This window comes from Dermacentor andersoni, chromosome 4, assembly GCF_023375885.2.
Source record: "Dermacentor andersoni chromosome 4, qqDerAnde1_hic_scaffold, whole genome shotgun sequence".
Lineage (NCBI taxonomy): Eukaryota > Metazoa > Arthropoda > Arachnida > Ixodida > Ixodidae > Dermacentor > Dermacentor andersoni.
The window spans coordinates 6,455,956-6,478,878 of record NC_092817.1 but is presented as its reverse complement, the minus strand read 5'-3'; the positions used below and the strand labels follow the sequence as shown (position 1 = coordinate 6,478,878).

The window sequence follows — 22,923 nt, the reverse complement described above, 5'->3', positions numbered from 1 at the left end:
GTAACAAAGCAGCGAAGACACTACAGCCAGAAGTTCTGGGCCTATATACGGACCCTGGAACCACGGGAGGACCTACACAAAGATGTTGCCTTCCTAACAGGTGAGGGACGTCCTCTTAACATAAAAGAAGCCATAACAATACATAACACACCACTTTGAGACCATACAATCAAACTACGCGACACCACTGCACCAACCCACAAATAACACAATGAAACGTTACAATGCACCACCTCACAGTGAGACTATCCTGGGCGATCTCTATGGCAGAATTAAAACGACGCCTCGGAGACTTAAAGAACCAGAAAGCATCAGGCCTAGATGACATTCCAAATGAGTTTCTCAAGGCTCTCCAAGCAAAAGCAAGAGAAACACTATTCAACTGTTTCAATGACAACCTTCCGACACAAGATATACCTGAAGCCTGGAAAGAAACCCGAGCACGACTCATTCACAATGGCAAAGGGAAAGCAGAAAATTACATCAATGCCATCGTTCAATAGCGGTACTCAGCAACATTTTAGATCTCTTTAGTACAACTCAATATCGTAGACTACAAAACTATTGCGAAAAAACAAACTACAAAGTGAATCACAAAATGACTTCCGTTCCAAAAGACGAACAAGTGATCACATTTTCACTCTTACCCAAATAATCGAGGTGAGGCACAAGGAAAGATTTCAACTCTATCTGGCCTTCCTAGATATAGCAAAAGCCTACGACTCTGTACTACATTCTAAATTATGGGAAAAGCTTGAAATCATGAAATTAGACAAGAAATTTATTGAATTACTGAAGGTACTTTATGAAGAATACACAGCAGTATATGAAGTCCACGGTCTAAAATCTCGGAAAGTGAAACTAAAGGCCGGATTAATCAGGGATGTCCTCTATCACTGACCTTATTTAGTATCTATATAAACAACCTTTTGAAAGCACTAAACGACGAGGGACCTGGAGTGAGTCTCTCCACAATAACAACAGACCACCATGAGGTGTACACAAAAATCTTACGCTTGGCATTCGCTGACGATATTGTGCTTCCGGCAGAGTAGGCAGCAGACCTACAGGACCTCCTAGATATCTGCTCCCGAGTTGCGGCTGAGGACTACCTCAAGTTCAACGCAGAAAAATCGCAATGGATGAGCTTAACATAAAAGCTGAAGGTTTGACATTAGCGCTAGAAGGAAACTCTTTAACAAAGGCAGCAACTTATAAGTATCTTGGAATTGAAATATCAGACAAAAAAGACTACCTCGAAAAACAGACTGATTCGATAATAAAAAAATCGAACCGTCTAAAAGGTCGAGTGTGGCACCTATCCCGACACTCGTACAATCCTTATTCAGTCGGTCGCACACAGTGGAAAACACTCGCAGTCCCAGCAACAACTGACACAGTAACATACTCGACACAGACAATAAAATGCCTAAACCAGCACCAGAACGAACTTGGACGATGGCTGCTGAGATGAAACATCTTCACAGCCAATGCCGCAATAACTGGTGAAATTGGCTGGTCACAGTTTGAAATTCCAGAAGCAAGGTCAAAATTACAATGCATGGGTAGGTTGACATTTATGCCCGAAGCCAATTACAGCCGCTGAATATACTTACACCTGCGGTATAAGGGCATAAAGACCCTCTGGATGCAACGACTCTCCTCTAGCGGGACAAAATTCGGCCCAAACCCAAAGTTCCAAGAAACGAAAAGTAACAGCGAATGGAGTAAACAAGCGAACAAATGGATAACACAGACAAGCACAGACATCTGGCGCACAGCGACTGCAAAAAAAAAAAAAAAAACAGTCTATCGTGCTATGCGAAACATAATCTGAAACCTGGCAGTAAACCATAATACAGGGGGGACAGACCGAGCGCACTACTCTTCCAAGCTCGCACAGGATCTTTGGCCACTCATCAACGACGACATGAACTGTTCGACTCGGACCCTTCGTGCCGATTAGGCAATGCCCCTGAAGAAACAGTTGCCCACGTGTTGCAGGTCTGCCCATGCCTGCATGACAAATCCCGAACACCGCCAAGTTTGACTGAACTCTTGGGGGGGCCTGTCCGGTCAAATCTATGAGTCACAAATCGATCGGATTCAGTCAACGAAGAACCTATTGCTGCGGTGGGAACAGCTCTGCAGACAAACCGAAAGCAGACAGGTGGGTTAACGCCCAACACACACCTTTGCCAACCGCACACACCGGCACACCACCTCTTGGACACCGAAGCACAGACGACGACTGCGCAGAGTGCAGAGCGGAGCCACACAACACTTGGTGGGGCCGTCGCCAATCCTTCCTCAAGACCCGTGTGGAGCCCAGCCTGATGTACCCATGCGACGGTACCCAAAGCGTTTGCTGCAGGCTACGAGACGCCACCCATGCGCCATCATGCCATTCAGTTGGCGACGGAAACCTGGCTTGGCTCGTCTGGGCCCGGCGTTGTCTGAGGAACTGTGAACGAAGTGGGGGGTGCTCATAGATAGTTCTGCGAAAATGTGATGAAACTCTACAGTGCATCACCACCACCACCAACAACAACAACAAAAAAAAAACAGAGTGAACTGTGAGAGACGGCAAAAAAAAATTATTTTCCTGTGGCACTTAAAATGCCTGCCCTCAGTTAAAAGGGATTAGGAACAAACTTACTTACTTACTTACTTATTTACTTACTTACTTACTTTACTTACTTACTTACTACATGCCGATTTGGGTGAACGCTCCGTGTTGTATACAAGGTATACGCTAGGCGGCAATTTCTAGTGCTCGTTTTCCGCGCGCTCTAGTAAGTATGACGCAGCGTCTTCTATAGGATGGAAACGTTTCTGTGAGACGTACTGAAGTGATTTAAGTACGTTAAGTATGCGTGCAGCGTCAATCATTCGTTGGTAGAATGCTTGTGTGCACTAATGTCGCTGCGCGCAAACGCGTAGTCACGTGGTATTCTTTCTTTTTCAGATATCGCGCGCATTCATTGTAGCCCATGAAAATTAAAACCACTGCAGCTATCATCGCGGACAAAGTTTATTTGGACATTTCTCAATAGTCTCTACTACTTGTACATTCAAGATCTTGCGTTTATATCAAGGCTTTAAGAGCTGGGGAATTGTTTTTCGTTAATTAACCAAGCTTCAAGTAAAATACATTGAATTGCTAAAGAGGGCAGCTAACAATATCAAGTTGGTTTCATTCTCGTAACTCACACGTGGATTTTTTTGTTTGGCCCAATTTAGCTGAACCGCCCTGTATAAAGATTCGCGCTGACGGAGAGAGCCGGCTTAAATTTGCCCGTGTATTTTCACTGTTGGTATGTAGCCGAGCCAACATCCGTGTTCCACGCGAAGTTATGACCAAGAATAAACAAAGCTAGAGAACAAGCACATGCGCTAAAATTTGAATTAAATGAATAGCCCACTGGGTCTACGATCAGGACTGTGGCCCTGCCATAGCGACATCGGCAAGTACATAGCGCGTGCTAAAATCTGTTCTGATCACGACCGCGGACACTGATGCATCTACTCGTTGAACAGGTGTCAAGGCGTGTACTGAGTTAAGCTTAGTGCGCCCCTCTTTTGGTGCGCAGTGGGCTGAGCCGCCGACTTGGTGCTAGATTTTCGTGCACAATACGGCACAGACACTGTTCTTGAGCGATATGCATCGCGGTACGCGATAGCGAAGGATAGGGTACTGTGTATGCTCCGAATAGTAGTCCAGGAATGTATGACGCGTCATCTTGCGCTAACGGAGCTAAGCTGTTATGTCAGAACGTGGCCTCCAGGATCGCATTGGCGCGCTTCTTCTCGGAGGCCACGATCGAGGGCGGGCGTTCGGTGTCGACACTCACCAACACATGCCATTTTGGAGAAGTCCTCGCCGCCACTGTTCCACTGGCCTCGGTCGTCGCAGTGCAGAAGGCGTGGACCTCGGAAGGCGAATCCCTTGCGGCACTTGGGTGCGAAAACATCACCGAATCGGTAGACCTTTGCCTGCCTGTAGTAGCCGACGTCTTGCGTATTTGGCACGAAGGGAGGCGGCGGGCATGAGACCACTGCGCGGAGACAGAAAACGCACTGTCCACGGGCGCGCACCGCCGCAGGCCCTGTTATATATTCGTCACCAAATTATCGTAGCAGCAGAAGACTGCAGATTCTAAAACGGTCGCCACTGTTATACGCATGCTGAGGCTTGCTTTCACGTTCAGAAATTTCTGATATTGGCCAGAATAGCACGCAGTATACGAAGCGACACTACGGGGCTCTATTGCAAAGGGATGCAAAGGGATGCAAACGGATATACAGAGAGATGAACAGCGAGATGAAGAACAGAGAGAACAGAGAGATGAAGATGGCATCAAGATAATTACTGAAACAGTAACTAGGCTGCCTTCAGAGGCAGCATTTGAAGTGGGAGGCAAGGCACCAAGGCAACCAGTAAGCAAGCTCTCCCAAATAACAAAGGACCTGATAAAGAAACGACAAATAATGAAAGTGTCCAACTCAAGAGATAAGATAGAATTCGCGCTACTCTCAAAACTGACGAACAAGGCGAAAATAAGTGATATTTGAAACTATAACGTGAGAAATACTGAAGAAGCCGTAAAAAGTGGACGCAGCCTGAAATCAGTGAGAAAGAAACTTGGTATAGGACAAACCAAGATATATGCACTGAAAGATGAGCAGGGTAATACCATCAGCAATTTCGAAGATATAGTAAAAGAAGCGGCAGAATTCTATGCTGGCCTGCACAGTGCCCAGAGCAGTCAGGATACCTTTACTAGACATAGTAATGAACATGATACAGAAACTCCTCCTATAACTAGCGATGAAGTCAGAAGGGTCTTGCAAGATATGAAACGAGGCAGAGCGGCAGGAGAAGATGGAATAACAGTCAATTTAATCAAAGATGGAGGAGACATAATGCTTGTAAAACTGGCGGCTCTTTATATGAAGTGTCTATCGACTGCAAGGGCCCCATAAAACGGGAAGAATGCAAACATTGTACTAATCCACAAAAAGGGAGATTAAAGAATTGAAAAATTATAGGCCCATTAGCTTACTCCCAGCATTATATAAAATATTTACCAAAATAGTATCCAATAGAATAAGGGCAACACTAGACTTTAGTCAGCCAAGAGAACAGGCTGGCTTCAGGAAGGGATACTCTACAATGGATGACATCTATGCCATTAATCAGGTTATCGAGAAATCCGCAGAGTACAATAAGCCTCTCTATATGGCTTTCATAGATTAGGAAAATGCATTTGATTCAGTAGAGATACCAGCAGTCATAGAGGCATTACGTAATCAGGGAGTACAGAACGCTTACGTAAATGCCTTGGAAAATATCTAGAGATGTTCCACGGCTACATTAATTCTACACAAGAAAAGCAGGAAGACACCTATAAAGAAAGGGGTCAGACAAGGAGGCACAAGCTCTCCAATGCTATCCACTGCATCCTTGGAAGAAGTATTCAAGCTATTAAACTAGGAAGGCTTGGGAGTAGGGATCGACGGTGAATATTTCAGCAACCTTCGGTTTGCCGACGACATTGTTCTGTTCAGCAAGAATGCAGACGAGTTACAACAAATGATTGAGGACCTTAGCAGAGGGAGTGTAAGAGTGGGGTTGAAGATTAATGTGCAGAAGACAATGATAATCATTAATAGCCGGGCAAGGTAACAAGAGTTCAGGATCGCCAGTCAGCCTCTAGAGTCTGTGAAGGAGTATGTTTACTTAGGTAAATTAATCACAGGGAACCCTGATGATGAGAAGGAAATTCATAGAAGAATAAAGCTGAGTTGGATCGCATACGGCAGACATTGTGAGCTCCTGAATAGAAGCTTACGATTATCATTGAAAAGGAAGGTGTATAATTAGTGCATTTGGCGGAGCTGACATATGGGGCAGAGACCTGGAGACTAACAAAGAAGCTCGAGAACAAGTTAAGGACCACCTAAAGAGCGATGGAACGAAGAATGCGAGGCATAGCCTTGAGAGACAGAAAGAGAGCGGTTTGGATCAGAGAGGAAATGGGTATAGCGGATATTCTAATTGACATTAAGAGAAAAAAATGGCGCTAGGCAGGTCATGTAATGCGCAGGCTAGATAACCGTTGGACCATTAGGGCTACAGAATGGGTACCAAGAGAAGGGAAGCGCAGTAGAGGAAGGCAGGAGACTAGGTGGTGCCATGAAATTAGGAAATTTGCGGGTGCTAGTTGGAATTGGTTGGCGCAGGACAGGGGTAATTGGAGATCGCAGCGAGAGGCCTTCGTCATGCAGTGGACATAAAATGGGCTGATGATGATGATAAGGTGACAGCGTTTGTAGAGAAATTGCGGCTGAAATTGCATATTGAGCTGTGTGCAGTGACCCTGATGCTGCTACATGCGTGACCAATCTTAATATTTTTCCTCCTGACCAGCAAATTATATTTGACATCCCGCAAAAAAAAATTACTTGAATCCCTTTAAATCCCGAATGCCAAAGACACATTGCTAAGCAAAGGGGTAGGTATCTGTTATCTCTTGCATATATATCAGTCACTGTAGAAGAAGTGCATGCTTACACGTGCTCCGATAAACAGCGTAAGAATGTTTTGTGAATACGGGTTCCAATAATGCCTACTTCTGCCGTTAACGGTCAGGGACATAGGCAGAGGGGCATACCGGGAAACCCCTTCGAATTTACGGGGATGAAACGGCGCCACCCGCCTACCCCGGTACGGCTTCTTACGTTCGCAGCGCGGCTCCTCGCCGGACCACACTTTCCACTCGAGGCACGTCCTGGTGGCGCCGCCGCCGATGAGCTCGTACCCGCGGTTGCAGCGGAACGTGCAGCTGTCGTTCACCTTCCATGCGCTGTCGCAGCCTTGAACATAGCCGTTGTCCAGGTCCTGCGGCTTCTCACACGTTTTCGCTGCAACGACGAGCCAGTTGGGTTACCTGCCACAGTGGCTGGTCATTACATGCAATCTAAGCTGATACAAAAAAATAAGCACTCAGCCCAATCTCCCCTGAAAACATCGTGGTGACCAGTGTTGACAACTCTTTTTGGATCATGTTGCTAAAGAGAGACAAAGAAGACGATAAGCTTTCGCTGAATTCTCCCGCAATGTCGGTAAAGTTGTTGCTCGAACAGTCGAGTGATTTTTAACAGCGTAAGCAGTTTGGAGCACTATAAAGTAAGCTTACATGACGCAACGCATCTACCGAAACCTCTCACGTTCGTTCAGTGTCTGTGCAGTGAGGAATGCGCAGTAAATTTTCCAGCAGGGTGCACATAGCTTTAACTTTACTGTTATGTTTGCAAGACTACGGATGATGACAAATAAAATTATGTCTTTACATTCAAGCTGTAAGCTTCAAAATACCGCACGGCCGGCTAAAAGAACGCGGGTAAGCTGATTTTCTTAGTACAACGATGCCCGGTTAAGGTTAACCCTGTAGCTATTATATATAGTGACGTTCATGGGAGAACTAAGTTTTCTGGCACGCGTTAGTTCAAGTTGCAATAACAGCAAATGACAATGACGTGACAATTGTTGCGGTCAAGTGCTACGGTGATGCCTCTTGCTCCAATTGAAGGCTCCGTGTAATATTAATTGATACGAAAGCCGTGAGAAACGGAAGCTGTGCATATTGATGCCTACCTTTCTACAGTTGACGTGTAGTATTATTCATCTGTTGGGTTCTATGCCCCATTATAACGTTTATTACAAACGGTAACCACATCTACTGCTACGCCTGGTGACGTCCACCAACCGAACTTGTTTAGATAAACTGCAGCAAAAGCAGAGCTAAGACCCGGTAGAATGAGCTTTGTAAAGAATGAAAGAACACGAACAAAAATGTGAATTTCGTAAGACCAATTCGAGGTCTTTCGGCTCACTTAACCACTGCAGATGGCATCCGAGCACCATCTTTCATATTTCCTCCCCGCATCACCCGAAGTAGCCTTCTAGACCTGTCGCTGTATAGCCAGTGTACCTGTCCTCCGTTATATTTATTCTTTATATCTCTCCTCCGTGAGGGCACAGCGCGGTTACTTTAGATCAATGAGTCCACGCGCTGTGCAGCCAGTTTCTGTCGCCTACTCGCATCAGTTCAATAAGGAAGTGCGATGAAAAAGCAGTCCTTGAAGCAAGCTTCATGACTTCGACATAACTCAAGTGCGTCGCCGAAATTGTTCAGTCAGTCGTCAAAGGATCTCGATTGTAGCCAAATGCAAAAACATTGTCACTAAACAGACCGACAGAAATGTAACAAAACTACTAATATGTTTTTACGCAAACGTACACGCACACACACACGCACGCGCGCACCACAATTAGTGATGTCTCTTGCTTTCCGCTTCTGGTACATGCAAGTGCACCAAACATACACGCAAACTTTCACAATCTAAGGTCCGCTGCGTCTGCCAGTAGTACGGTTGAAAAGGTTCGTCCTGATTGGCTTGGGGACAAGGCTTTCTCAAGACAAACGTATTGTCTAATTCGTTTCACTTCTACTTTGTATAAACTTTGCACATGATAGTATCAGAAAGAAAGAATGTCAGCGGCTCATAGTGCCCTCAGTTACTAGGACCAGTGACAGTAGGTGCGACATATTCTGAATCAAGACTTTGCTCTTTTGTACGCAAGGCGGACAGCTTAACCTAGCAACCCGTTGTAAAAAAGAAGAAACAAATAAACAATACTGTTGCAAAATACACGCAGACGTCAGCAACAGGGATAGGTCTGGTGTCTTCGTACGTGGCCGAATAATAAAAAGTAGCTGCCAGTGACCCCTGTTCGCTTATGTCAATGGCGTTGGCGCTGCTGAGCTCGAGGTCACTTGTTTGATTCCGGCCGCATTTTGATGCTGACGCGATGTGAGAAAACGCTCGTGTGCCGTGCGTTGGGTGCATGTCCAAGAACGCCAGCTGGTCACATTGAATCCGGAGTCCCACATAACGGCGTGCGTCATAATCATGTCGCGGTTACGGCATCTCAAACGGCAATTCGTTGTTTGTTTATATCCTCGTTATCTGCGTGTCTTTCGCACCAGTATTATTTTCCATTCACACCCCAACTAATCAACCGGATGTACAGCTTGGCCCTCTGATTCTAAGCTCATTAGTAACCGGTGCTATATCGTTCACGGCGTTTACTCAGAAAGATGGAAGGATCTTTCGAAGAATACGAAAATAATAAAATGGTGGCCAAGTATACTGGGTGTCCCATATAACTTGAGCCAATAATGAAAAAATGAAAGGCGCGTCGGAGGCGAATTGAACCGAAGGCATACTATTTGCAGTAGCCTATAGTAACTCAGATAACTTTGTTTTTCCCATAATTCACTAATTAATTAAGTTTAATTGCCCAACCTTTTAATTATTGGCTGAGGACCCCAAGTATGATACGCAGATTTGTAGAGCACCTTCAGAAACCGACGAACGAGTTGTTTCCTTTGAGATACGTCTCACGTAGTCCTTTTTTTTTTAGGGTCGCAAAGAAAGCCAGCGAGATATGAAAAAAGCCACGTGACAGAGCGCTTGCGCAGTGGCATTGTGCGGCTCTCAAGCGTGCATTGGGAGAACAAGGTCAGCTGCATCGTGACTGGCGACGAGGAAGCGGCAGGGCGTTCTTTATCTCATCGGCAGCGCTCGGCCAGCAGCATGCATTTTCGCTGTCATCCGACGGCAGCCGACGTTGTCGACCGAACGCACGCGTGAGAACAGCACGATACCACTGCGCAAGCGTTCCGTCACGTGGCATTTTTCATATTTCGCGGGCTTTCTTTCCGAACCGCCAGAAAGGACTACGTGACACGTATCGCAAAGGAAACAACTCGACCGGTGGTTTCTGAAGGTGCTCTATAAATCTGGGCATCATACTTAGGGTCCTTAGCCTATAATTAAACAGTTGGGTAATCAAACTTAATTGATTAAAGGAGTTAAGGGGAGAACAAAAAGCTATCTGAGTTACTATAGCATACTGCGAATAGTATGCGTGCGGTTCAATTCGCTTCCGACGCGCCTTTCATATTTAAATTCTTGGCTCAAGTTATGTGGGACATCCACTTGGCACACTAGCCGGGTCGTCGTAGTGCGTCGAATTGGCAGATGCTGCGAACTTCCCAACTTTCTTCTGCGCAGCCTCGGCGCGCAGGCTAAAAGCAGTGAAGCTTACATGCGCCTGTTCGATGCATTTCAGCAGCATAAGTCCACGTTGCAAGGTTGTATCAAAAGTAATTGCTACTTTCGTGCTGATGCCGTGGTTTCCAGACGTTTGGACCTGACTGTGCAAATATCGCTCCTAGATTTCTCAAGAAGGAGGGTACACATAGTAGGCTGTATGTCGGCATACATTTTTTTTGCTTGTGGGAACGGTCACCAAGAAATGAAGAACGAAAACAGTGTAAATGTGGATGAAGTAATGCATAGAGGCACTGTCCTTGTATACAGACAACATCAAGCAGATGGGCTGCTCAAGATAGTCGACGTGTTTTCTAAAAAAATGCTGACTCCTGCTGCACGTTGGTTCTGTGTACTCGCTGGGCTTTCGTATTAGGAACTCGGCATGTCAAGTCGAATAGGCCGTTTATCGTCACATAACCGAAACAAATCCGCTTTGAACTTTGTCATTATTTGCCAGGGAGATAACATGGGGGCACCTAGCGTTCTCCGCCCGGTGGGATATATCGGCTACCCTTAACGGCACCTTCTGATTCTTGAAAACGCTTACAAATGCCCTAAATTCAGTGAGGAATCAGTATTAAAAGAGCGCAACGATCAGTTCATCAAAAAACTAAGAGAAGCGCATTCTGAGAGAAAAAGATAAATATAGATGTATTAGATTGCCATGAGTCACCATTTTTCATCGCGTGTTGCAATTTTTAGGCATAATAGTGTGTTTCTCCATCTTTGTTTGTTTCTGTATTTTACCGCATGCAGGATTTTACCTCGTGGTGTGTATTTATATCTTGCGTATTTCTACGTAGATTGCCAAAAATCATGAAGATCCCCTGAAGGAGATGGAACAATTCTAGTCTTTGAGTTGCATTACTTATTGAGGCGGACATTACTTGCACCAAAAACCGAATTGCATAATTGACTAATTAGTAAAACTTACTAATTGCGTTTTGGCTAAATAAATCAGGGCTGATTATGCACTTTACAAGTTGTAGTTTGGGGAGTTCCCAAGTCGGATCCGCTTGGAACGAATTCTCAGGATGACACAGCAGTTTGGAGACAATAATTACCGAACTTTGCGGAGAAATACGTTGGCGGTCCAGTCACTTTCGTTCTTCAATGCATAAAACAGCGTTGTGCTAAAAAAACTAAGTGGAACGACAATGTTTTTTTACCTCAAGTTTAATGGCGCATATCTCGAAAATGGTGTCATTCACGGAATTACTGCCAAATGGATATCCTTTGCAGTCTCGCCGGTTACAATTTGTAAAGTGCAATATGTGCTGTAAGGTAATTAGCTAAAATTAATCAGTGAACTTTAGTAATTTGTGGATTATGCATTTAGATTTCTCATGCAATGCAGCCCATGGACTTCAAGTGGGGTATCTGGGACAGGCCATCTTAAAGAAATTTTTTTTCGCCAGTCTTCGCAGAAATACCCAGTATGCTTATCTGCAACCAATGGACATTGGTTGTTCCGTTCAGCCTTTGCGCTATGGGCGACCGCACCTTTGCACACGCTCGTCTCCCCGCTCCAGTTGCCGTCGGCTTCGCAGTAGCGAGTTGCGGTATCACCTCCTTCGGCCATCTCGTGCTGGGAGTCACACTGGAGCAGGCACTCGCCTTCGTACTTGGTGTCGCATGCCACAACCCGGCCGTGTTCCGGCGCTTGCAGCGGCGGGCACGTGATGGCTGAAGAAGAGCAAATGACTGGATCACATACAACCGTGCGGCTTGGATGGTGACGCGGATTGTCGGCGTATGACGAGGAGTGCTTTCTCGCCTACGCAGTCGCAACCTTACGAAGCCAACAGATAATGAGGGAAGCTTAGAGGACGGTACTTGCAGTCTTTTTTAATTGAAATGTACAAATGGTAAATTAAACCGAAACGAAAGTGGACGAAGAAACAAATTGCCGCCGGTGGGAGCCAAACCCACAACCTTCGCATTATAATGTGAAGGTTGTGGGTTTGGCTTTCACCGGCGGAAAGCATTTTATTTTTTCACTTTCATTCGTTTTAATTTCTCATTTCTACATTTCAATTTGAAAAGAAAACTACAGATATTTTCCCCTATGCTTGCCTTGGCTTCATTATCTGTTCGCTTCATAAGGTTGCGACTAAAAAAATATTCGACCCTTAGCTGCACAAATATTACGGCGTCCAAAAAGGTTCTGGCCCCGTACACTATGTAAAGAAGGTCACTTATAATTGTCTTCATTTCCATAAAAAAGAAACCGTAAGAAACACTCTACGCGATCTAGATACTTCCGATTCTCTCGCGATCAACACAAGCGCTATCCTTCTTGCTGAAAACTTTAAGCATCCCACGCCAAGTCCTCGCTTAAGATTAAGCCCCCATGATCAGTTTTTTGTGTTGTGCATGACGAGCACAAACGAACCTTGGAAAACTTATGTATTTCCAGCAGTGCTCTGTACTCTCTAGAATGGACATACGAAGCGTCGGCTGATGTCCGTTTGCAGCGTTGGCCGCTGCGTTCATCCGGCGCCAGCGTTGTGATTTCTAGGATGGGCTGGAGCCACCACTCCGCATCGCACCACAAAGGCCGGGGCGAGCAGCGGGCCGCGCATAGCCGCTCTCGGGCGGCCCATTTGCGAGCGCCAAATATGCCTCGGTCCGCCAAGGCCTCGCCAGCGGCGCACGCGTTGCGCTTGCTTCTGTTGTCTTGGCTGCAGCCTGGCCTCGCGGTTCAGTCGGGCCGCGTGCCAATGCGCGTACGGCCCACCTCGTCTGAGTAGCGAAGAAAGGCGACGCGAAGTGTTGCGTGGGGCCATGCAAAACAGGCGTCGCGCGATGAGGCAACCAGGAGCAGCGCCTCTCGATGAGTTATCGTTGGTCCCTCAAAGGCACGGTCCACCCCGACTGCAGCAAAACAAGCCCTCGCCGCAAGATCCGCTCGCGCGCGCGCCGCTTTCGCAGTCGTTTCAGGGCCCGTCATGCCTCGTCCTGCCGGGAAGCGCTGTCCTGCGTAGACCGCGTTACTCATCTTGCGACTGACAGCGCTGCTCGGAAGTGCGTCGCTGCGCTTATAATGACACCGACGACCGGACGGAGATTCGAATGAAGTGCGCGCCTTGAGCGGCTCACTGAGACTCGCCGCAACTTCGGGCTTCCGAGCGAGTCACCAACGCTGCTTTCAGCTCGTAACTGAGGCAGCGACTGTTCGTTTGAAGAAGCGTTTTTTTCGAGGCTGCAGTTAACCGACTTGACGTTGACGTGGAGTATAGAAGTGAAGAAACTGTCCTTGACTAGTTCCCGTGTGTTCATCATAACATAGCATTTTGGGTTCACATTTCTTAACAACATTACGTGCTGCCTTGTCGGTTGTTAGAAATGTGGCACTCAGAATTTCAAGTCCAGTAAAACGAAGCTGCCCTCGCAGCACGCCCCGGTACGCCGCGCTTGTAAGTCACATTTAATGAAGAACTCGATGGACAGTTTTAATCAACTCTGAAGAGGGTACACAAACACGCACGCACGCACGCACACACGCTCGCAAATACAGGCCCACAAGCCAGCGCGCCCCCCCCCCCCCCCGCACACACACACACACACACGCGCACACACACACACACACACACACACACACACACACACACACACACACACACACACACACACACACACACACACACACACATGCGCGCGCGCAAATGTAATACATCTACGCGTAAGCACGCTCGCACCCAACACACGCATGTAAATACGCACATACACATACATGCACACCCGCACGCCAACACACACAGACATACACACACGCGCATGCACGCACGTACGCACACGTACACAATAGGCACATGTACACAACAAGAGAGTGCGTGTAGGCCGTTACAGGAAATGTTAGAGCCGTAGCGGCAATGCGTCAGAGACATCACCGATTCCTTTGGCAAAATACGGCATGCGTTGCGTTCTGAACAAGACCCGAATCACGGAGACAGTTAATGGTGCTTAGCATTCGATATCATTCAGGATAAATCCAACTACGAAATTCTGTATACACATCATGGTCAGCTACGCCACAGAAACAGTCATACGTAACTTGCAAGGTACGACATAGACAATGTTCGTCTCAGAATAGGAAGACGTAACACCCAAATTTTATTGACTTAGGAACCGGTGAAAGAGTAGAATGCCTTGTCCTGCATAGTAAAAGAAGAAAAGAAGGAGATATTGTAAGGACATTTAATGTACTTCATCGTTCTCATTTGTATATACAGCCATCATTATTCCTGTTCTTCCTGCGGGAGCCTGGAAAGTGCGTGCGCAATAAACGGGTCTGCTAGCGCTGCCTATCCCGGTCGTCTGTAAAGCTGGTCGAGGCACGTCAAGATCCCGACGCTCCTACGTTCTTCTTCTATACCTGGAGCCACGTTCCGCCGGCCGCCTGCGCCACCCCTATGGAAACGTCGGCCGCTGGCACAGCGTAATGTCAGTTTCTTGGGAGGATATCGTGCACGCAAGGGCAACCTTGGTGCGAATATTCTACAAAGCCGTTTGCAGACGGAATGCGACCTCTTCTCAGTGGACCCGCACAAGATTGAATAAGCTATATTTACAGCACATGCAGGAACACTCAGAATAAAACGTCGTTATAGCTGGCAAGAATCAACAAGCAGGGTGCGATCACAGCTACAGAGTTGCTCTGCACGTTTCACTACTTCGCCCATTAACGACGCGGTAAGACAGAGTCACAATGATCGTATAAACGCGGGTTCACCGAGAAAAATTGCCTCGGCCTAGATGTCGGGGCCGTCGCCGAGGATGCGGTCGTGGATGAAGCGTCGGGTTCCTTGTCGACGCTGGCCTCAACGCGACGCTTCGTAGTCGCGACCAGCACGGTCGATGAACGGGTCCCAGCTGCGATCTCCGGGAGACATCAGTATGGCCGGGTGCTGGATCGGCACTTAGGAATGGTTGGCGCATGGGTCGTAGCCGCGATCTTTGGGATGTGTTGGTAAGGCCGGGGCGCAGGAGTAGCGCCCAGCAACGGTCAGCGGGGCCTAGGTCGTGCGGCAGGCCCGGGTCCTCTCGCGTGACCGGTCAGTCAGCTCCATCCACCAGGCAGAGCTCGACCGTGGACCGTCGTCCGTGAACATCACCGGAACAGTCCGACCCCTTGGAATGGCAGGACCGCCTCCTGGTTCTGCTTAGGAACGCTTCTCCTTTTTCCCGCTCCACGAACCGGCACCGCCTCCTTGTCGCCAGTCTTCCGGGCCCCCGCAGCGCACGCTCTCACGCCTCGTGCCTGCTGCTTCTCTTTTTTCCTTCTCCCTCTTCAGCTTTCCGCCACCTGTCTGCTATTCTATTTTTCCGGGCTTTTGCTTGTATCTCCCAGCGATTGTGTTGCAATCGTCGACACAGCGTCTCAACACAAGTCCGACATCGCGCGCATCATATCACACGCTATCACGACCCCTAACGCAGCCACACCCACAACATCGGCTGCACTGACATCGTGCACCATTACCGGCCCTCAACGCGATCCAGCAGACTTTAAAGGTCTTCGCGGGGACGACGTCGACAAATGGCTCGACAATTACAACCGCGAGAGTTCAGCCAATGGGTGGGCCGACACACAGAAGTTGACTAACGTCGTGCCCTATCGGAGCGGCGCTGCGAAGATGTGGTATTTTAACCACGAAACTGACATCGCCGACTGGTGAGCTTTTACCACCAGCCTACGGGAAATCTTCGCGTTTTTAGCTGGTCGTGCAGAAGTCGCCAAACAGAAGCTCGCTGCGCGTGTCCAATTTCCACATGAGCCATATACTTCGTACAGCGAAGACCTCTCTGCCGTAGCACCAACATTGGAATGACGGAAGCAGAACGCATTCCCCACATTCTCAAAGGCATTGGTTCCGTCGCATTCAACGCCTTAACTGTTCACAATCCTACCTCAGTTTCAGAAATTACATCGATGTGCCAGCGCTTGGACGAGCTTCATTCCCTCCGTCTTCACCATGACAGCGACCTTTACCTGCCACATCTTTCTAACCTACGTGCTCTTATCCGCACTATTATTCGCGAAGAACTTCAGGAGTAGCAACAGAGGTGATCCACTCTTGCTTCTGCCCATTCCCCAACGTTCGAATCGCGCAACATTGTGAAGCAGGAGCTGGCACCCATGAGGATCGCGACAACGTTTGTTGCAACAGCAGCGTTCCAGAGGCCCACATACGCGGATGCCGCACCTTCGTATCCTCAGTGGCATCCAACTCGTCCGACTTGCTTTTACTGCGGTAAACGGGACCCATACCGCGTTACTGTCGCCGCCGCCAGCTGGATGAAAGCCGAAGCTATGCCGATTTCGGACGAGACGGAATCCGAAGACACGATCCTTACCACCCAAGTCGGTCTACTTTCCCGCAGCGTCGTTCTCCATCTCCTGAAGCGTCTCTACATCTACCTGAGGGCTCCCGTTCGGCCCGACGACGTTCTCCTTCACCCTACCGCCGCTCTGCATCACCGCTTCGCCCCATCTCCCGCCTTGCTGACCAACGCTTGGAAAGCTAAGGACTGCAGTCTTTGGAGGGATAACTGCTCCCTGTCGAACGCTGGAAATACCTTCTTGTCGCCTGGTGAATATGCTGTTTGCAACTCTCTAAGGTATTCCTGTGCAAGCTCTCGTCGATACCGGTGCCGCTGTTTCCGTTCTGCGTAGTTATTTGTGCTCACGCCTTCGTAAAGTCAAAACGCCTTGTCTTAGACCTGCATTGTGCGGCGCGAATAACATCCTAATTCACCCCGACGGACAATGTATGGCTCGTGTTTTTATCGACGGCACTCATCACAACATTGAGATGATTGTGCTACCCACGTGCATCCATGAACTTTTTGTCGGTTAGAACATCCTGCATTCTGCCTGCGCTGTTACGTGTAGATCACGTAGGGAGAGCGTCGTCCACATCACAGATACAGCGGATGCACCTATTTTGGAGTCGTCTCCCTCTATCCTTCCCTTCGCTGTCTCTGCAGACTATGTCCTGCACTCTGGTCGCGGGCAAGTTGTAGCTGTCACATCCAGTCAGGTAAACGATGGAGACGCACTAGTTACCCTTTCTTCAGGCTGCATTTCACGAGGAGTTCTCGTCGCCCCTTGTCTCGTTCGGTTTTCCTGTCGCTGAGCTGTTCTGTAGGCCTGCATCACAACATCAGACCCTGTGCTGTTGACAAAAGGGATGACCGTGGCAACTGTCACTGACTCTCCACTCATCTCTGTCGCAGCGCTCTCCCCTTCTTCGTCGCCAGTATCGGCCTCAAGTTTGGATTCTTGTTCTCTCCGACCCATAACTGGTTCTGACCAAACCGCTGCCCACTCAGACGCTTTACTCGCCCTTCTGGCTAAGCACAAATCCTGCTTTGATAGCTGTGCAAGTGCACTGGGCCATACTTCCGTGGCTGCACACCACATAGAAACCCACGTCGCATTTCGCAGCAGAAACGGAAAGTCATTGAATAACAAATTGGTAACATACTAGCATGAAATATTATACGACCTTCACTCAGTTTCCGAACTCGGTCGCTCTGGTGAAAAAAAAATGGTTCCGTTCGCTTTTGCATTGATTATCGAGCGCTCAATAAGAATACACGCAAGGATGTGTATTCTATGCCTCGAAGTGACGATGCCTTAGACACACTACAAGGATAATCTCGGGTCATTTGGGTATTCATTGCCGGGATTGTTCCTGCAAACCCATGTTTGAAAGTACTTTCATTCTGTATAGGGCTCACAGCAGGATGACAAGGGAGATTGTGGACGCCTACGAACTTGCAAAACTAGAGCAAAGCTGCTTGAGCAAGGCATCAGCGTCGCTGTCTGAAAAGAATATCCGATTCCTCGGTTTATCTTTGTAGCCATTGCAGTATATGTTTGCACCATGCCTTGCATACGTGTACGGTTCATCGACATGTACCACTGACTGTTATTTTTTGCTGTCACGTTTATTTCCGCTCGTACGGTATATATTTATCGATGCGTGCGAAAATAAAATCTATAGTTGAAAGTGGAACACTGTCTCTGTCTATCTGTTTCTTTCTATGTCCTCGTTCAGTCGCGTTTATACACTCTATCATGGATTCTAACCAACTAGCCCGCCAACGTGTTTGAACCAAGTTCTTGCCAAAATCATCTACGACTTACTTCGATCATGTGCTGCTAAACACAAGCTTACTAAGCTTACCATCTTCAACCCGACGGTCTTACCCAACATCTTAACCACACATTAACTGACATTCTAGAAATGCATGTTTCCTCCTATCATCGCGACTGGGACACTGCTCTACTATTTGTAACATTCGCTCACAATGCCTCGCACCATGACACAGCTGGCTACTCACCCTTCTATCTCCTATTCGGCCGTGAACCGACTTTGCCTTTCGAGACACTCCTTTCTACCACACTCGACTCGCCGACAGAGTACACGCGCGATGTCAGCCACAGCGACACAAGCACGCCGGATTGCCCGCATTCGTCTTTCTGCTTCACAGACGCGCCGCCATAAGTGCCGTTACGACCTGCGCCATCACGACGTGGAATGCGAACCAGGTGCTCTTATTCTAGTTTGGCCTCCAACTCGGCGTTCTGGTCTTTCGCGATACTCCTCTCGCGATACCACGGCGCTTACGGCCTACTCAACCAGCCGACCCCTGCCACATATGAAGTGACTCCACTGGACGCTACCGCGCCTTCACCTCTCTCTAACGTTATCCCCGTCAGCCACCTCAAACCGTACCATTCTTGGACCAATGAGCCGCACCAATAAGGTGCTTTTTTCGCCGGGGTTGATGGCACAGCCGGTAATGTGGGAAGAAAAGGACATTGATGGTTGCCTTGGAGACGACGATTTTGAGTTTCTCGCTGTTCTACGAGTGTTGGCTCCGCCATTAAAAGCCATCTTTGAATAGACGTACGCTTCTTCCTCCCGTAACTTATAATAAATAAATAAATAAATAAATAAATAAATAAATAAATAAATAAATAAATAAATATTGTATATGATGTTACGGGAGAAAGAAGCGTACGTCTATTCACAGATGACTTTTCATGGCGGAGCCAACATGCGTAGAACAGCGATTGATGGATGGATGGATGAATAATTTTATTCAGGTCCCTCGGTGCACGCCATTAGCGCGCAGCGGGCCGCTCCCATGTCGGGATATAAAGGCCATGCCCCACTGTCGCGTCGCGGGCCCGATGGACAGGACAGAGCTATGCGTCAAAGTTTGAGCTGCGTAGAGCTCGGTCCCACTCTTCCTTGGTGGCCCTGGCCCCCGGTGCCAGGGGGCAACCCCAGAGCATGTGAGCAAAGCTAGCTATATCTCTACAAAAGCGACACGTAGTGTGAGGGTGGCATCTGGAAAGATGTGCAGGATGGCCGGGCATGGGTAGGTGTCCGTCTGAAGCCGCCTGTACGTGACTTCTTGTGCTTTATTGAGTGCCTTGCACGGTAGCGGCATGGTTCTCTTGATTAAGTTATAGTGTTGGGTGAAATCGTTGTAGTGACGAGGGGTCGCGCTCGCTCACCCATCCTGCCGAGAGGAGGTCCGGGCTGGCGTCGAGGTTAGGGAGCGGCCCCTCCAATGGTCCCATGTGTGCCGGGAATCCATTGATGTAGTGTGGGGTGAGGTGTTGAGTACCAAGTATTCTGCCGACGGTCGGGGATATGCTCCCTCTTCCGAAGGACAGAAGTGCCCTCTTGGAGTCACAGCATACCAAGCTTTTACCGTCTTCTAGGAGCCCAAGGCTGATGGCCGCCTGCTTGGCCACCTCAGGACTATCAGTGCGCACCATGCACGCGTTGATGACCGTGCCATCTTTGTTGACCACCGCTGCTACATAGGTTCGTCTGCCAGGATATTTGGCTGCGTCCGTAAAGCAGCATGGTTTCCCGGAGGCGGCTGCCTGTCAGAGTAGTGCTTTCTCTCGAGCAAGTCTTCTGCCGATTTTGTGATCGGGGTTCATATTCCTGGGCAGGGGGCTGCCCTAATATTTTTTCTCAGGTCGGGTGTTAGCCAGTGGCTGTTACACTCGATCTCCTGAGGCGCGTCGCCGTTTTCTCGTAGTATCCATCTGCCCACAGCTGTGCCGGACAGCCTGGTGACCTGTGCCCGTTCCTGTGCCTCCGCCATCTCGCTCAGCGTGTTGTACAAGCCTAATCCGTTCAGTGCCTCCGTCCTCGTGTGCATGGGTAGACCCATGGCTCTCTTGGCGACCTTACGCAGGAGCGTTTCAAGCTTGTCTCTCTCTCCATATTCGACCATTTGTGCACGGCCGCGATGTACACAAAGTGACTTATTACGAAGGCCTGTCCCAGTCTAGGGAAAACACCGGGAAGGCGGGAGATGGAAATTCAAGACGATGAGCAAAACGAGAACAAGGTGAAAGCAGGAGCCAACGTTTCCACAAGTGGACATGTCTTATTCAAAGCGACATATGCATTCCTCGCCACAGTATGTTTAGGTGGGGTTCTTCTAAAGGAGAGAGGGCGTAAGGCCGGTGGGTGTGGCAACGAGGGAAGGTGTGTTAGCCTGTCGAATTCAGAATAAAGGAGTGCTGTGCACAAGGCCAGGGACATGGCAGTCTGTCAATCACATGTCAACGCCCATGTGTCAGCCGGCGTGTCAACGGCGTGCACAACAGCCCTCTATTACCTGTTTCCCTGGTGGTCGTAGGCTATCGGGCCTCTGAACGAAATAATAGAAGGAGCGGCAGAAACCGGTGTTCGTAAAAAAAAAGAAATACTGAAATGGTATAAATAAATAAAGGGGCAAAAAACGAAAAGAAGGACAAAATAGAAAAAAAGGGGAAAGACGAAAGAAAAAATGCCAAGAAACCAAACTAAGCGTTGTTGCCTATAGCTTGAAATCTAACATAGAGAATGGATTATAAAGCTCGCTTTGAAACGTTTATGCCTATTGGTTGCAATGTCTTGAACTTATGGCTAATGTATGATTATGCGTATTTTCTCGAAAGAAACTACACAGAATCCACTTGTCGAGACGTTGGCTCCTGTTTTCACCTTGTTCTGGTTTTGCTCATTCTCCCAGTCTAAGCAGGTTGTCCTCCTTGAGCCCGTGATGCCGGCTGGGCACTTGTATCAGTAGGCGTGTGGCGTTCTCGACCTTCGCGGTGACCTTAGTGACTGTGATGGTGTCCGAGCCATTCGCGTCTATTGTCATGCCCAACACCTTGATGTGAGCGACCACCGGAATCGTGTTGCCTTCAGCGGTGTACAGGCGGACGCATGGGTCGGCGCCTCTGTCCCATCCCTTCTGTTTGGGCCCTCGTCTCTAGGGTCTATATAGCAGGAACTCAGACTTGCTCGGCGAGGTAGAACAGCAAAAAACGCAAAATCTTCTTCGTCGTCTCCAAGAACGCCATCAAACTCCTTTTCTTCCGATTGTGGCGCTCTTTATAAACGCAACTAAAGGAAACACAAAGCTTAATACCGATGCATGCATTATGTCATTTTACCTGCCATGGTTGCTCAGTGGCTATGGTGTTGGGCTGCTGAGCACGAGGTCGCGGTATCGGATCCCGGCCACAGCGTCCGCATTTCTATGGGGGCGAAATGCCAGGACACCCGTGTACTTAGATTTAGGTGGAGGTTAAAGAGCTCGAGGTGGTCGAAATTTCCGGAGTCCTCCACTACGGCTTGTCTCATAATCAGAAAGCGGTTTTCGCACGTAAAACCCCATAATTAAAATTATTCAGCCATTTTATTCTAACCAAACTGCCCTCATCGTCTTCCTCCTTCTTCGTCTCCTTCGTTCTTCCTCTTCTTTAGTGGCCTAAATGCAGCACGCTTCACCTTCCTTGGCTTTGTCCACACCTCCTGGTGTGGTAGTTGAAAACACTGCCGATGGAGAAGCACTCTTCTTTACCAGATGGTCCCAGATACCATATTGTCTTCAATGTGCCGTGCCGTGATGGAGTCTTTACCACTGGAAAGGGTCCGCGAAATTTCACGTTTGAAGTCCCAACGCCTTATGGTATTAGGACCTTGTCATCAATCTCTATGTGCGTTATTTCTTTGTTGCATCTTCTGTCAGAGCTTCCCTTCATACGTTATTTGTAGATATCCCTCTCCTGCGCGCTTTTCTTTGTTTCGGTAAGCTGAAGCTTGCCCAGGATACCCATTTCACGATCCGGAGGAAGTGTCGGCGTGACTCCTGAGGCGGCAAAAAGAGGGCTGCATCCCAAGCCACTTGTGTGAGAATGGTTATGGTATCTCACAGCAGCCTCTAAGCAGCATTTCTAACCACCTGCAAACTTTGGGTATATCCTTATAAATTGCTTCACAACTCGGATGGCGCGCTCCTCAAGGCCGCTTGCGGTGGGGTGGTAGGGCGAGAAAAATTGTATAGTCATGCCATGATCTCGAGTCCACTTCGCTAGTTTGGCATTACGGAATGCAGCTTCATTTTCACACACTCTAGTCTTCGCATGTATAAAACATTCGGCTCGAAGAAGAGCAATGACGGAGTGGGCGTCTTCCTTTCCTGCCTTCGCCGCAACCAATGTGGTACACTCATATATGCAGAGTATAAAGGCTCGCGTTTTCGTGACACGTTCGCCCGCTTCCTTTAGCTCCGAAAATCCAAGTGAACAACTTCAAAGGGGACTCGTGAATGATGCGGTATTACCATTGTCTGTTTGTGGCCTGTCTGAACTTTGTTTACTTGACATGTGTGACATGTTCGTGCGTAGTTACTAAT

General features: G+C 48.2%; 1 protein-coding gene across 2 annotated transcripts in view; it reads right to left on the bottom strand.

Annotated features, from left to right (window-relative positions):
* Positions 1 to 22,923, bottom strand: part of LOC126535914 (sushi, von Willebrand factor type A, EGF and pentraxin domain-containing protein 1-like) — a 230,935-nt gene that overhangs the window by 57,346 nt on the left and 150,666 nt on the right. For both annotated transcript variants that reach the window (XM_050182766.3, XM_055073349.2), the window contains exons 7-9: positions 11,692 to 11,874; positions 6,745 to 6,927; positions 3,855 to 4,058 (exon numbers count right to left, since the gene is read on the bottom strand). In XM_050182766.3, the coding sequence (XP_050038723.3) occupies positions 3,855 to 4,058; positions 6,745 to 6,927; positions 11,692 to 11,874 (570 nt within the window). The remainder of the gene's footprint in view (positions 1 to 3,854; positions 4,059 to 6,744; positions 6,928 to 11,691; positions 11,875 to 22,923) is intronic.